We start from the raw sequence: 17,482 nt of genomic DNA, 5'->3' as shown, positions 1-17,482 counted from the left end.
TATGTTCGTAGATTTGCTGAACTGGAAAGGAGGACCACCAAACCATTACACTGGAATGTTAATAAAGCTAAAATTATGTTTTAAATTAATTTCGTTTTTTCCAAGCATGACCATACCTTCTTATGGTGTAGTTGTAGATCCAGTAGATCTTATATGGTTTGTCTTCCATCTCCACTTGTGTGGTTTTATAGGGATTCGAATAAAAAGTGAAAGAGGGATGAGACCGTTGATAAAAAAATAATATCTTATTTGAAGTGAATTAAATTTGGGAAGTTTTCGTTAACCACAAGAGACGGATGTCGAGTATTTTCCGTTTTCGAACAGCCTACTACTACCAGAAAATGTTACTGTATGTCGTAGCTGTTCAAAAAAGTATCCTGTCTGGACAACAGGCCGGATCTACACTGCTCAGAATAGACGTCTGACATGGCTAATCTTACACCTTATCACTCTACATACAGTTGCTCTCAAAATAATTCCTAATTATTTGCACATGAGGAATAGACTTAGATTGTGATAGAGAAGTTGAATCATTTTTCATATTTTCGTTTCATATTTTATGTTTGAAATTATGCACTCTAAACCCTCCCTTTAAACAGAAAAGGCTTATTTATGAATTTGCACCCACTCCTTGCAGATGCCATGTTTAGTGGACTTCTATGTTTAGAAGTTACCCATAGATTATCAATCCTGTTTAAGATTTGGGACTGCAAACGCCAAACACGAAAGTTTGCTTTGAATGTGGTACTTCATGGTGCAATTTGAGGCATGCTTTGAATCATTGTCCAGTAGATGTGTTTTAGGCTTCCGTCTTTTGACTGACCCCATGAAATTGCATCCTGAAGTTACTGATGTTTAGTGGAATACATTCTTCCCTTTATTCATACAATGTTACCTGTGCCACTCGCTGTTAGAAAATTAATAGATTATTAGAATAGATTCACCCACAGTTGTCAGGGGGTTCTTTTTATCAAATGCTGCATGATAAAATTGGCTTATGAAAGCTCATGTAAATATTCTCTCCGTGCATACAGACAACAGACCCGCAAAGGTTATGCAGGTGTACAGGATACCACTGTCCTCAAGCCGCAGTCGTCAGCGGCCTCAAAAGCGGAACAGTGATCACTGAAGATCGGAAAGCTTCTCCTGTGGTTTCTCAAACTTTCCAGACCGTTTCATTCACGCTGAAGGCTCCTTGTGAAGTTTCATTTCACTTTTCATACAGCCATTCATCCAGGAGGTTTAAATTCAGAACATGGGTCTACCGGGCATACACAACCGCAAACCCGACTACAGTTACCACTGGGTAGGCCTACTGAAAACCGGTCAGGAGGCACCACCGTTAATAATCGCAACAATAATAGCTTAATCGTGAAAGAATGAATGCTTGTTTTAATTAATCAGTGCAAAGGTGATTTAAAGAGGTCTGTTGCAGTTTTCGCATCGCGGACCTACAGACGGAATGTCACCACAGAGCTTCACTTTGATGAGCATTAAGCGCTGTATGTAGGCCTACATGGTCCACTCACTGTGCCGGCTACAAGGGGCACTGTCGCTACCGACCGGCTCATAATGTTATTGTAAGATATCATATACATGTAACAATGAATTGTGGCTGACGACTAAATGTATTAAACAAATAAAAAAATGCTCAAGGATTAAATCTTATTACAATTTTTCCTTGATGCTAACACACTATAACCAGTTCCCTCAGCAAGAAAACCCATAGTCTTACCTAAGTTCTCAAGAAATATGCACTTTTCCCCACTGTACACACTATTCACAGAATTTTACACTTTTTCTGTTCAATCCAACACACAAATTAATCATTCATTGCACCTATATGTTGCTTTGGGAAAAACACTTGACGCAATCAGTAGGCTACAATAAACTCAAATCATCGCCATATGAATTCAATAAGAACATCAAGGTGGAAACAGGCACAAAATTGTTAACTTTTTTTGTAATTATAACCAGAATTGCAGAATCAATGATGATGTAGTGACACAGTCGTGATTGAAACAAAATTATTCAAATAAAAAAAAATCAAATTGTTCTGCTCAGGAACTTTAGACGTGAAAACAGTTTTGAAGTTTTTGTCGATATCGTGTCACGAGGAAAATGTTATGCACTGTAAGCAACGATCGAGGTGTTACAGTTGAGCCTATAATTGTGTTTTTGTATTGGCTGTTTTTGTTGTTTGTTTTGCAGCGGAAAATTATTTGAGCTTGTGGGGGTGTCACCCTCAAGAAAGTTTTTAGCATTATTGTTTGAACTTGCACTTTTCATGCGTTTGGCGATTAAAAGGACCGCATAAATGCACGGACTACAAATTCACCAAATTCCATAGGTTAACCTACAGGGATTATCGTGTGTTAAACTGGTGGAATACAGAACTCCGATGTGAGAAACCTCATTCCCCGAAACTTTGAGAGGCATGATAGCAACAGGTGACAAATCCAGGGGTTTTAGCGTAGGCTAATTATTAGCAGCCCCACCCCCACTGATGTCCAAGGGTGTGTGTTATTCGAGGCCGGTGCGAAACTGTGTACATTTAAAATCACATGGCGAGCATCAACTGTGCATAATTTGACAAGTTTATGTCCACTTATGACGCCCAAAGTGAGTCCAAAGCCCTGAGCACAGCAGCCTCTAATTTCACGGTTTTAGACATAGGCCTAGCTTAACCCAACTGTAACCAGCTTGCTCTGCACATTTTTCAATTGACCAACCAAACACAGCAACACATAATGATAATAAACACTGGGATGCACTGGGACAAAGGTGATACCATCTGATGGCGGTCATCAAAGAAGTTACATTGTAACATTAACGTTTTCTCCCCTCACTGCCTTCTTCACTCCGCAGTGCTTTTTACAGTCGTTGCTCTGTTCCCACTTTCACTTCTCAATCAAATTTAAAATTAACCATTCCTCATGCGGTATGGGTTTATTTGTTGGGAGTGAGTTGGGGGATCCACACCTGGGCACACCAAGATTTATTTCCAATGTCATTTCACGATGGCAAGCATCTTGATTTTCTGAAGAAGTCTACAGAGTTGAACAGTTGATGTCGTCATTACCTTGTCACTCCCAGCAGGCTGTAGAAAGTGGGCAAACCTCCACATAAAATAAAAAGGGACTTGCCCAACTCAACTTGACTGACAAATACTAAAGGGAAAGTTGCAGGACAAACAGTTTAGCCACCGTGGATGTGATGAGCAATCCAGAATTGGGAACCACCTTCAACAAACTACATAACTATAATATTTAATATAAAAAAACATTGAAACAAATCTCAATCCACCTTCTCATTGATTTGCCATCAATGTAGACTATTACATCAGGAACTTACAGAGAAGTCTGGTGTCAAGGGCCATTTCCGTGCAAGATTCATTCATTCAAGTCGAATACAATTTGGTTGAGGTGCAAAATGGAAAGTGGCAGTGCGCCCGCGATTTTCTTTTTCTGAAACCACCATTCACAAAACTGTGTGCGTCATGACAGCTGGTTAACATAATATTTAGACAAAATGAAAATGCAATAAAACATTATTGTGTGCTTTTTGGGCCGACAATACTAATAAATCCAGTGAGTACAATATAATTATATCTTTAACGCATTGTTTACCTTTTTATGACAATTCTGTTACCTAACTCAAAGCTGAATTTGATAGAAAAGTAGTATAGTAGTAGTAGTAGTAGTAGTGGTGGTAATATATTAAAAGTGAGTGCAACGAATGTTTCAGATTTTTAAGTCCTTATTAAAGTGGAAAACACATTTTAGTAACAGAAGACCGTATAGATATGATCTTAATGTGAAAATGCGTATTTTTTGTTTAATTTAACTGCTAAAGCGCTTAGGCCAGTAATTCAAATGTAAGGCCATAGACCAACGTGTGACAACACCAGCACACCAGCATCCACTGTGCCTTTTGTGCCCCTTGTTTCAAAACCAACTCTGACTAGTCAGCTCTAACTGCCGTTGACCAATTGCTAAAATTATGCTTTTACCAATTCGACTTGTCAGCTCGTACGACCATTCGAGGTGTCCGGCCTCAGCTGACGTTTGTTTGACATTTTGTCTTGCAGGAGCTTAGCTCGTGTGCATGGGAGATCGTGAGGGATGAAGTCCACTACACCCTCGTTCAATGTCATGCTTTCCTGGAGAGCAGAACGAAATAATGAAACCAAAAAAAGAGCCAACTGAGTAATTGTGCATTTATTTATTTATTTCTCTGCATGTTTAAATATGACCATCATAAATGTTTCCCAAAAACATTTTATATTTATGATGATACATTCAAATAAACTTTTATAACAGACAATGTGTTTCACGCACTTTCCACGTTAGGAACAAAAAGGAATACTAGAGAAAAATAACCTTTTGTAGAATAGATACTGAACCGGTTAAAGCCAAGTTATTTTATTTGTATACAGAATGACCTTCTGTAAGTGGTCAGAATTAATTTATTTTCCCTGTGGATCATCAATTCCGATCATTTGATGCACAGGAATTAAATAACTGGTTTGACAGACTAGCCTACTTATCGTGTAGCTCTTCCCCAGAGGGTCCTTCCATCTCTTAAATATATTGAATTGTATGTTCTAGCTCCATGTTTACATCTTCCTTACAAATTGTTTGAAAATTTAATTTATAAATAAGGCAGTGGTATTTCTTTCTCTAGATGAAGTTGCCGGAGTTGTTTTGAAGTATAAACTTCAAAGGTGTACAAGAGCTCTTTTCGAACCACTTCCCAACCGCAAACACCAGAGGCCTGAAAAAAATGAAAGACGATTAACCATGTTGCGACCGCCATGAACACTATGAGTTATGTAAAGAGGAAGTTTTGAATAAGCTTCTCACTTTTTCTTTTAGGGTTGCCACTTGAGCGAAGTATGTTTTCAGCTCCGACTCTCTGAAGAGAAAATCATCCTGCGACGCTCCGGATTTTCTTATAATCTGTACATGTGGAATAAATGCAAGCAGTCAAAACCTGGTAATACAACGAATTCAAATGGTAAATTGTGGTGTTTGTAAAAGGTGTTTGACTCACGCATTTGCTCTCCTCAATCTGACAGTAAAGTATATTCTGGAAATTCTCCAGGTACCCCCTGTTCCAGCTGGTTGGCGTATAGCCTTTCTCAAACAGGGTGTCAATACATTTCAGAGTTTTATAAACCGCTGTTTCTGCCCCAAGGTTCTGTTAAAGGGAAGAACATCGACTTAATACCGGTTTAGCGAGCTAATTTTCAGGCTAAGATAAAAAACGCCCCTCTTTTTGGTTCGTGGAAGCAACTTTTGATAAATCACCATAGTTACATATCGATTAGCACTAACCTGCTCCAGGGCAGGCTAACTTAAGTGTAGCTGGATAAACTTGCCACACCCCCGGAAAAAGGAGGGATCCCATTGACCAAGGACTGATATTAGAGTTAGATTAGCGGAGGGAGAGAGTTCTTTGCGATCGCCAAGATCCATTATTCTTGTATGAGCGCTACCGATTCAGCCGACAAGGAATCATTAATTTACAAGACCTTCTCGAGTCATTTATTGCAAACACCACAGTCGAACATTGACTGTCTTGCGCTTTTTTGCGAGTGGTACATTTTTGTAGTGTCGGTGATGCGGAGAACAAAGCACTCATAATTATATGAGTGTTATTAGTACACCATAGCATATCATTATTGTAGAAAATGATTACGGTGGACTCATGATAAGAATAGAGAGAAATACAGCCAATTTATTTTCGCTGCTTCAATTTATTGCATTTGTTATTAATACATTTAGTCATTTAACAGACGCTTTTATTCAAAGCGACTTCCAAGGAAATGTAAAACTACATCGAAGAAGGAGGTGAGGGGATTTGAACTAGCAACCATGCAGATTCTAACCGGTAGACGAAACCTCTGTACCAGCTGACATTTGCCGTCAGGGATTCATAGATAGATATTACCCTATAAACACCCCAACACACCTTGCTCTCACAGCGGTGGTGGTGTTGAATTTTGCCATGATTATGGTCTTGTATTCTTCATAAGCGTTCATGTTCATCTCCTACTCGCCAGCGGAGAAAAAAAGAGCCCTTTTCTTTGAGTTTAGAACCATTATGCCGTTAGAAAATCATGGTTTTGGTGATCGACCTTTCCTGCCTTTTGAAGTAGGACGTGCACGCGCAAATGCCATGATAACTTTAGCCTGCTTGAAATTAACCACATGATTAGGATGCGGGTCAGCCGTTAACGAACCGATATTTGCTGTTCTCAATCAGCTCGCTAATCTTAACGGGCTAAAAGGCCAATTGATTAACTTAGCTTCAATCCTACGACGAACGTACCCCTGGAATTCGTCCTTTGTGTTTGTTTATAAACGTAAACAGTCGGCCTCTCCCCCAAAACTGTAACCTGATATCACTCTAACCGTGCCCCCCTGAACTGTACACACACTTTCTTCCCTTTTGTTCTCAGCACTCTGGAGAGTTCAGCATCATACCTGCCAACATTTGAGTAGCAAAATCCGGGAGATTTCGGCAGCGGTGGCAGTGGGTGGGGCATGGATGGCAGAGGCGGGCAAATGTTGGTTTGGAGGGATGTTGTGCATATAAGTATTTATAGACAACGTATTTATTATGTATTATGTAGTCTTCAGTATATAAATAAATACAAAATAACTGTATTTATCAACAAAAACGAATTTATTTCTTTATTATTATGTATGTATTCACAATCACTTATTTATTATTAAAACAACTAACTATTACAATAACGTATTATTTATTCATGACTTTTTTATTACGACAAAATCATTCATATGAACATCACAGAAACAGTTGACGTAAGCCTTGCACAGGTCTTAGGATATGCATTATAATTAAAAACAATGGCCAGTAGTGTGTGTGTGTGTGTGTGTGTGTGCTTGAGTCAGTGTATATTTGTGTGAGTAAGAGAGGTTGGCATAAAGAGTCAGTGATACAGATACAGCTGCTTTTCCGTCGGGTCCAGCAGGACTCCTCTCCATCCGGTCGAGGCTCTCAGAGGTCGTCCCAGCAGGCACTCTTCTCCAGCCCCTGTTCAAGGCTCTCCCCTCTCTGCTGGGTCTTCTCACGCCAGTGCTCGGAGTCGACGCCTAGCCAAGGAAAGTCCATTATACCAATGCACATTTCTGCAGCTTTACGTTACTTCACGCCGGTTTCATCCCTATATAGCCTATTTGTATGTTACCCAATGTACATACCCACCCATTAATGATTTACCTTGAGTTTTTTTTACCTTGAGCGCATGTCTTCCAACTGTGCATGCACTGTGCATGCACCGTGTACCTCCTTTGGACGCTGTCAAGTTCCACTGTCTGTCAGTTGTTTTGCTATTAACATCTCTGTATTGCTCTTGGCCTTTTAGGGTCTCTCAGTGGTCAACCCTGTAGCAGCGTGGGTTTACTTGGTGCAGACTTTTAGGGCCTGTGCCCAATAGGCCAATGCGGTAATCCAGGCCAGAGAATGAGCAAGAATGAAGGGAGAAATATTCTGTTCCAAGAAAAATTTGTTATCTTCAATGATAACAATTCTGGCAAATTGTTTGTCTCCTTCTGAGTGAAAATGAGAGGAACTTTAGTTTGTGGATATTGCGCCTGTAGACTGATAGGGTGTGAAGCAGTACCTGTGAGTAACGTTCTGTGGTTTTGCAACCTGTCTAGTGAATATGAGGCATGAGTGTAGATTATAGACATTTATAATATGACAGGGGTATACACTATCATAATAATACTTTTAAATATAGCACGCAGCGACCATCAAGGTCCCAGCCTAATTTATTTAGATATTAGGGAGTGGAGTGGTAGGTGTTTGCTTTGAACATCATTCACTTGATGGCGCCACTCCACAAATGAGTCATAATGGGCTAGGATAATGCGCCTTCTAGAGACCAACTTGCCATAAAAATGTAAATTTTTGTTTAAATGTTTTTTAAGCTATTGAAATGTTTCAGTTGCTCCTCCTACTGACAAAATGTCACTACATTTGCAGTGTCCATAGACTGTGGTAGTGGAGCAGCAGGTCAAATTCCGTGAAGTGCTTTGAGCCAAGCCCACTTCATGTATGAACTCAAACCTTATTTTGAGCCAACCCCACCTTATGTAGGAACACAAATCTTATTTTCATCAGCCATATGGGGATTCAATTCAATTCAATTCAATTCAATTCAATTTTATTTATATAGCACCATAACAATACAATTGTCTCTAGGCGCTTTACAGAGCCCAGAGCCTGACCCCCTTACAATCATGCCAAGTTTGATGTGAAATCAGTGAAGTCTAAGGATGTGATATCGTTGACCAAAAATACAAATAAAAAAGACTGCAGCAGCATTCATTATTAGTAAAATCATCCAATAAAAGACTGAATGGGCTACACATAGTTCCTATAATAATTTTATTACAGGCCCAAATTAAGTTATGTTCATGTTGCAGGAATTACACATATAATCAGATAGGATACCTGATAACCCACATTTTAAGTAAATCAATCATCAACTACCCAAATATTGCACTCCCTTACATGTCACACATTTAAGATGCCCACACCCAATTCTTCCACAACATTAGCTACAAATATGTCTATAACACTCACTGCAATATCATATGGCCCTTACTTTGGCAGCAGAAACCAGGTGGAAAAAATCTACATTGTCCAGGAAGGTGTTTGACTCGGCTATACCCATAATATCCATTGAGAGCATGACAGTATATTTCTTCCTCAAGAAGTCTACAACCAAAGAAAATAATCGTCAATTTCCTATAAAAGTTATGGATGTGACGATCTTGACAACATTCCAGAAATTTGAAATGGAGCAGAAGGGCAGTTCATTTTGTCAACTACTTTATACCACAAACATTTAAAACTAATTTTTCAGAAAGAAAAAAAAAACATACATTAGGGTTGAGAAAACCTGCTGATAAGGCTATCCATAGTTTTTGAGAATGAATATAATGATTAAATGGAAAAGGAAAATGTGTCACCATCATTGAGCTGCAGCAAATGTCTATACTTTTTGTAGTCTAGATTTTGACACAGTTTTTGACGTGAAACTATTCTTGATACTGTAAACCATGAAAAACTACATGAAAGGTTCCAGGAAGTACTTCACAGGGTACTCCTCAGAATCAATGCTCAACATCTGGGAAGCCAAGATGATCTTGCTGATGGCGTCTTCTTTCCTTGTACTGAAGCTTGCAATGCTAAGTGTGGCGACAGGTGCCGTGTCATCCACAACATCAGTGATCATGCTGGATTTCACAAGACCTTTGTCTGTCAAACCCTTCAGAATGACCTCAAATCCTGGTGTCTTCTCCTTGGCACGGTAGTGCTGTTTTATTGGACAAGATATGCCAACAAAGTATCCTCTTGGCTTCGGTGTCCAAACCTGAGGCTGCATGTTGCAGGCAATCATGAAGGCCACTATGTAAATATCAACACCGTACATCTCATTTATCCAAGTAGGGAGGAAGTTCCCCCCAGTGCGTGGATTGATTTCTATGAGTTTGGGCCCGCACTCAGTAAGCTTGAGGTCAACATTGTAGACTCCATTCTCTAGACCACAGTGTAGGCAGCTTTGATAGGCAGCAGCCACCATCTGCGCCTCCTTCTCCTGGCTGATGCCAGAGGGCATGAGGTGGGAGGAGCTGATAAAGTACGGTAAGATAGAGGGACCGCACTGAGACAGGAAGGCCAAGAGCAGCTTTCCCTGGAAGATCGCCAGGTCCACCACATACTTGTCACCGCCAAGATACTCCATTACCATTGGACTGGATGCAAAGCCACCATTAGGATCCATGGCTTTAAGGGCCATCATTTCTTGGACATATTCTTCACATTGTTGTGCACTCTCCACCAGTTTTACAGAACTAGAACAATCTCCATACTCTTGCTTCACCACAGCAGGAAACCCAAAGGTTTCAGCAGTGCTCTTCAGACCAGCCAGGTCCTCAAAGTGCTCAGAACGGACGGCATACTGCCGAGGGGCAGGTAGGTGACACCAGCCCTGATCAATGGTTGCCAGATGCCTCTGGGTGTGGCTCTTCCTCTTGGCAATGGAAATGGCCTCCACTGTATCCCCTGGCAGGCCCAGTTTGGCCCTCACCAAAGCACAGAGAATTGTGTTTCCGCAGAGGAAGGTTAAACAACCATCTGCTTGCAGACCCTTCTTTTCCAGCATGGCCACAATTTTCTCAGCATGGACTTCATCTTGTGTGTGATCCATGTAGTTGTACACAAAGTATTCTGATACATACTTGTATGCAGGGTGGGGGTCTTGATGGCAGACAAGAATACTCTAACAAAGAAATGAAGTTTTAAGTTTAAACATATTGTTTTGCATATCTTTTACATATCTATTTACAAGGTCTATTGCTTGCTGTCCATAGCCAAAACAGTACACACTCTCCTTACAGAACAATACCATGTGCAGAGTGCAGGGAGATGCTCAATGTGGCAGACAAGAATGCTCTAATAAGAAAAATGCATCAGTAAAGTTTGTTGTTTTGCACTGCATTGCTGGCCATCAACATTCGAAAAGTGCACTCTACTTACAAAACAGTACAATACATATTAGTTTCATCTACCTTAATGCCATACTGCTTGGCGTTAACGAAGACTCCAAGCTTTTTTGATTCACCAGCTCCAATAAACAGCAGAGTTTTTCCAGCCATGATGGAGCAGTGTGAGCGCTGGCATATGGTCTGTAGCAGGGGTTCGAGGGATGAGTTTGACTGCTGAGGGTGGAGAAGACCCTTTGGAGTGCTGAACACTCCCTTTGAAACATTCTTTATCCCCAGAAGGAAAGGCTGCAGTTCACCATCCACTTCCCCCAAGGAAAACTCAACTCCTACAAAGAAATAAGAACATAAACATAGGGGAAATGTAATGCAACTTAAAATACAATATAATTGTTAAAAATGTACAATTAGTTACAATGGTGACATGAATCACAATTGTCATGTACAATGCATGCACAATAAATCTGTGCTAAAGAGCCAGCATATACATTTCTTACTAAAATGGCATAATGCCCTTCAACATGCAAGGTAAGTCATATATAAAACCGTTATTATGTGTGTTAACACACTCTTATATTATATATTACATCCAAATGAACATTAGACACAGACATTTTCCATATGGGAAAGATGCAACTGTATGCTTTTGCAGGTCCATAAACACAACGATCATGGTTGTGGTTGACAAATGAAACAGAAAATTAAAGGCTTATCATGTTCTTTTATGTAAATGATTTCATATATATCTCTGTATAGAATAAGTCTGACTGTATCTTATAAAGTACACACCTATCAAATCTGTTCTTGCATGAAGTCCTCCTTTTTCTGTGTCCACCAACTCTGACTCGTGGTCCATAATGGCCTGCAGGGCTGTCTTTGCCCACTTCTCAAGGAGGGAAATGATGTCATCAGGCTGAGACAAGCCCCAATCTCTTAAAGTTTCCTCCAGGTTCTGCAGTTTGCTGGGGTCAGCTCTCGGGTGGGTGTCTCCTCTGTCAACCCTACACAGCATCTTGGAGAGAGGAAGGCAGTACGAAGAAAGGAGAGGTAGAATTATTTTCCATTTTCAGAGTTACTTCCCACCAGACTCTACAGCTCCAACCACCTTATGCTCCAAATCCATTTCTAGCCGTGGAGCACTCTCTGTTCTTGGGTGCTAAACTCTATGCGCAGGAATGTGCAAGTATGTAATGTTGTTACTTTTTACTTAAATGCAGGATAAAACATTGTGTTTGAATCCCATAGGATTGTTTTCTGGGATGGTGTAAGCTCCTCTGCAACAATAGTGTGATATTTGCAAGGGTAAATGATAGAGGCAACCAATTACAAACTGGATGCACTATCGTCAGAAAATGCGAAGTGTGGTTGGGTTTTACCTAGGGTGACCAGATTTGAGTTTGTGAAAAAGAGGACACTTCGTCGCGGGACCCCGCCCATCCCCCGCGACGGAATTTTGACATATTTTTCACATGCAGATGACCCCGCCCCCTCCCCCCTGACGAAGTTTGAGCAAGGTGCTCCGTGTTGCCAGATTGGAAATGGGGAAGTATCATACCAAAGGCTCAAAATGATCGTATTTGGAGGATAATTATCATACATCTGGCAACAATGGGAAGGCGGTCGACCAATGACAGTTCTCTCTACAGTCAGTGCTTGCGCAAGAAGTTGGAACGTAAGGGACATACCCTTTCCAAAACTTGTAAGGACGTAATAACTAGTTTGTGAAAGACCCAGAGAAACACAAATATCCGACGAGGCAAAATCCCGGACAATTTTGGAATCCCTGCCGGACGCATTTTTCAGGTCTCGAAAAGAGGACATGTCCGGGTAAAAGAGGATGTCTGGTCACCCTAGTTTTACCATAAGGACAAATCACGGTCCTCAGAAGTTTCCAGTCTGAGAGTGGAAGTGACACGTTTCTGGTCTAGGGCGTAGCTCCACTGTCTCAATCATTTGCAGCCAGACTGTCTTGAACAGCACAAGCTTGCTGTTAGATATCGTAGTAAGCTAATGTTACAGCTTCAGTTAAATAAGTACCCTATGTTCAAAGCACACTGTGGGCTAGAATAACATGCTTTTTGTTCCTTGCAATACATTTGCTTTACAGTTTTTCTCCATTGCTTTGGCTCAATTCTTGAAACAGAAATGACATTCTCAAAGTGCATTGGGCAAAATAGCCTATATGGTTCAGCACAACTACATAGATCACCTTCAAAAGGTCATATCTCACCCAAAACAGTTAATTCAAGCTTCAAAACCAAATAATTTTCTCATATAAATAGTCAGTGCCCCCAAAATGAAAATTTTCTTCTCAATTGCTGTGGCTCATCTCTCGAAAAAAAAAGGACATTCTCAAAGCTTTAAATACATTTGCCAAAATAACCTAGATGGTTTAGCAAAACACTATGGCACACCTGAAAAAGGTCATATCTCTCCCAAAACAGACAACTCATCAGTCAAAACTAATTCCTTTTCTCATACAAATAGTCAGTGCCCCCAAAATGAAAAGTCCCTTTGGCATTGTTTAAACACTGCAGGTCAAAACGTTTAGATGTTTTGTCAGTATGGCAGTGGACCATAGAAATATCCCTCATGTGCACATTTCAATCTTGGCTTAGTCCTTTGACACTGAATGGTTACTGTAGTAGATATTTTCTTTCAAGAATACTATGTGTATCAAACAGAAAAAAGATTACGTAATTCAAGAGGAGCCAACAAGGTTTCACATCACATACTGTATTGCACTCATACTGCCATGGAAATTGTTACAGTAATTGCCAAACAGAAACAAAAAATGTGTACAGCACAATATACTGTCAAACAATAAGCACATCAAAACTAAAATGATGTATAGCCTACACTACTGTAACAACACATACAGTAGGAAAGTAAAGCAAAGCTGACTCACTCTCCTGCTCATCCTCGCGCTCATGTCTGTCTGGCCACAGATTTTCATCAACATCACATCTGATGTTCTCACTTGCTATGCAACGGGGGAAGAATCGGTGTGCATGCCACAACCATCCCCTACACTGATCTGCTGTGACATCGACGCAAGCAGCATCCATTGCCTGGAGAAGGGACCTCTGGTTTAGAGCCCGATGCTCATAGACCCTTCACCTCCATCCAAAAAAAAACTCCTCGATAGGATTGAGGAATGGGGAGTAAGGGTTGTTTCCCTGGCCAGGTGCTTCCATGTTCATAAATTGTACTGAACTTGGTCAAGCTCTAGATATTTGATGGAAGAATTTATACTCCTGGATAGGACCTGTCAGCTAACTAAACTTCCTGTGTGATTGGTGATCGGATGTGTGAATCTCCCCCTTGATTAGTAAAGTTCTAGTTGCACCTGAAAATTAAGCCGATGATCCAAGAGATCCATATTACAGTATATACAGGATTATGTGCCTGAAGGATTTTGACAGTGGAGTGAACTATTGTGCAGGTGATGAAATTATGCCAACATGTTTTGCGGAGAACAACGACTTGACTGAGAAGCAACAGTCAGTTTAGACCAGCAAGATATATTCAATTGGTAATTGGGCTAACTGAAGGCAATTGAACCTAACCATTTGCAAAGATGTGCTAAATCATTTGAAATTTGTGCACACTGTAGGCAATTGTACTTGTCATTTACAAGAATGTGCTAATACAATTGCAATTTGATTAAAGGAATGAGAAATTCCAATCTGTTGTGAACAAGTGCACAGTGGTTTGGAGGTTTGCACGTGTTGTTTTGAGAATGTCATTTCTGTTTCGTGAAATGAGCCAAAGCAATGGAGAAAAACTGTAATGATCATCCAATCTGAACTTGATGGTGATGAAATATCCATACATATTGTATTCATTTGAGCCAGCAGCTCAAAGCAGCTCATTTTGAAATATGTTGACATTAGATCCACGAGTGCTGTAGATATCATAGCAAGGTAATATTACAGCTTCAATTGTTTAAATAAGTAGCCGGTTTAAAAGGACACTACGGGCTAGCATAAGCATGCTAAGCATTTTCTAAGCTTCACAGAATACGTCAAATTTACTCTAATACCTCAAGTCTTTACTCATCTAATCGCTTCCGTCAATCTAACTTTGTTTTAGGTGTTATTAAATGTCAATCACTCTAGCCTATTCAACACTTGCGTCACTCGCTCGTAGACACCTTCAACACTCCTACACACACACAATCGCACACCCAGCATGCAACATTTTTACACAAGCACTGCACAGGATTGGGACGGATGTGTCAGAGATAGACTGGTGTTGATATCTCAAAAGCACTAGGAGTAGAAGCGGTTCCAACAAACGTGTGGAATTAATAAATCAAGTGGACTTACAGTGGGGAAAATAAGTATTTGAACCCCTGCCGATTTTGCAAGTTTGGCCACTTGCAAAGAAATGTGTGATCTATAATTGTAATGGTAGGTGTATTTTAACAGTGAGAAATAGAATATCAACAAACAAATCCAGAAAACGGCATTTTATAACATTTATGACTTTATTTGTATTTGATGGAGAAAATAAGTATTTGAACCCCCAAGCAAACAGCAAGAATTCTGGCTCCCAATGACCAGTTATGTGCCCAAGAAACACACAGATTAGTCCTCATTAGGCCTAACAAGGTACACCTGATCTCAACTGGTGGCGTGTATAAAAGAAACCTGTCCAAAGAATCATACTTCACACCTTCAACCTCACCACCATGGGCAAGACCAAAGAGTTGACCAAGGACGTCAGCGATAAGATTGTAGACCTGCACAAGGCTGGAATGGGTTACAAAACCATCGGCAAGCAGCTTGGTGAGAAGCAGACAACTATTGGTGCGATTATTCGTTAATGGAAGCAACACCAAACAACTGTCAATCGCTCTAGGTCTGGGGCTCCATGCAAGATATCCCCTCGTGCGGTATCGGTGATCATCCGAAAGGTGCAGAATAACCCCAGAACTACACAGGGGGAGCTTATGAATGATCTCAAGGCAGCTGGGACCGCAGTCACCAAGAAAACCATTGGCAACACACTACGCCGTAATGGTTTGAAGAACTGCAGCACTCGCAAGGTCCCCCTGCTCAAGGAAGCACATGTACAGGGCCGTCTAAAGTTTGCCAATGAACACTTAAATGATTCTAAGGAGGATTGGGAGACAGGATGTGGTCAGATGAGACCAAAATCAAGCTCTTTGGCATCAACTCGACTTGCCGCATTTGGAGGGGGAAGAATGCTGAATATGACACTATCCCCACCGTCAAGCATGGAGGTGGAAACATTATGCTTTGGGGCTGTTTCTCTGCCAAGGGTACAGGACGACTCCACTGCATCGAGGGGACTATGGATGGGGCCATGTAACGTGGAATATTGGGCTTGAACCTCATTCCCTCATTCCCTCCCATTGAAAACGCAACCTTAAGGATTTGGAGAAGATCTGCAAAGAGGAGTGGACCAAAATCCCTCCTGAGATGTGTGTAAACCTGGTGATCAACTACAAGAAAAGTCTGATGTCTGTGCTTGCCAACAAGGGTTATTCCACCAAGTACTAAGTCATGTTTTGCTAGGGGTTCAAATACTTATTTTCTGCATCAAATGCAAATTAAGTCATAAATGTTATAAAATGCAGTTTTCTGGATTTTTTTGTTGATATACTGTTTCTCACTACTACTACTACTACTATTACAATTGTAGATCACACATTTCTTTGCAAGTGGTCAAACTTGCGAAATCGGCAGGGGTTCAAATACTTATTTTCCCCACTGTATAGTATATAGTAGTATAATACACCCCAGCTCTGAGCCTAAAGGCCGAAATATACTTCTACGACTCCGTTACTCCGTGGTCACGCAGTTGCCGAGGTGGAAGTCAGGCCACAGAGAGGTGCTCGGAGAGGGTTTGCAACGTCTGAGAGGGCTCTCCGTGTCTCCGAAAACGGATGACCATAAATCTGCCTTAACTCACTGCAAAATGTATAAAACTGCTAAAGGCAGTATAACGTTCTGGTCAACGTTCTATGACGTTAGAGGAAACGTTGGTAATCGTCCATGGTCGCTGGTATAGCACCAGAAGAGCGTTGTGTGAAAGCTGGTGAACGCTGTAATCATCAGTATTCGGCGGAGAATTTTTTTTTTTTAACATGCACAAAAGTTCTCATGGAGACCAGCGTTCTTCAACGTTTAATTTAAACGCTGGAGAACTTTCATGGAAAGTTTTATTAACGTTGCATGCGTTTGGCTATCGTAGTCAGTCGTTGGGTAGGGTAGACTGAGTACAGTTGATGCACCCGAAATAACTTATGTACGCAGCAATCCTGAGACGTGATTTTTAGTTTGGACATGCCTACTAACGTCCTCTTTGATCCCGGGAAATTTGAGCACCTAACCCATCTCTCGTACGAAGATATCGGCGAAAGTTTTTTCACTAAGGGAAGATCTTGATTTTATCATGTCCCTTCTACAATTCATATGTTATTAACCATACGTGATCAACAAACGCAACTTACATCATTGCAAACGTTATTCTGTGCACTATAAATCTACATATTCCATGCTATCATGTCATGCAAGGTCATTGCATAATCTAGCGAAAAGCGGAGTGGAGGATATATATGCTTGCTTGAGCCCAGCATGACGTAGATGTACTGAACTTGAACATAGCTGAGCACTGTTATAGCTGGTGCTGTTCCATGGCAGATGGATATGATATGAAGACTCTTGTGACATGGACAATGTGTGTGGATGTGTTGATGTTTTCTATTAATAAACATTGATAAACACAAATTCAGTGTCAAATTTAAATCATTTATTTTAATAACATAAAACCCCAGGAATAACGCCCGTTATTTCGTAAATCACAGTAATAATAACAGTAAATCTTCGTCCGAAGACATTGCTAGTGAAAGAGGCTTTGTATTCTTCTTACTTTCAGCAGCATTTATCATCTTCTTACTTGCA

General features: G+C 40.6%; 1 protein-coding gene across 1 annotated transcript in view; it reads right to left on the bottom strand.

The window, feature by feature from the left end:
- Positions 1 to 9,109: 9,109 nt before the first annotated feature.
- LOC105912822 (carnosine synthase 1) overlaps positions 9,110 to 17,482 on the bottom strand; it is a 55,267-nt gene continuing 46,894 nt past the window's right edge. The window contains exons 5-7 of the mRNA XM_031571161.2: positions 11,337 to 11,559; positions 10,614 to 10,876; positions 9,110 to 10,324 (exon numbers count right to left, since the gene is read on the bottom strand). Of these exons, the coding sequence (XP_031427021.1) occupies positions 9,110 to 10,324; positions 10,614 to 10,876; positions 11,337 to 11,559 (1,701 nt within the window). The remainder of the gene's footprint in view (positions 10,325 to 10,613; positions 10,877 to 11,336; positions 11,560 to 17,482) is intronic.

This window comes from Clupea harengus, chromosome 1 (assembly GCF_900700415.2).
Source record: "Clupea harengus chromosome 1, Ch_v2.0.2, whole genome shotgun sequence".
Lineage (NCBI taxonomy): Eukaryota > Metazoa > Chordata > Actinopteri > Clupeiformes > Clupeidae > Clupea > Clupea harengus.
Note: the sequence above shows the minus strand (reverse complement) of the source record. Positions and strands in the feature narration are given on the sequence as shown.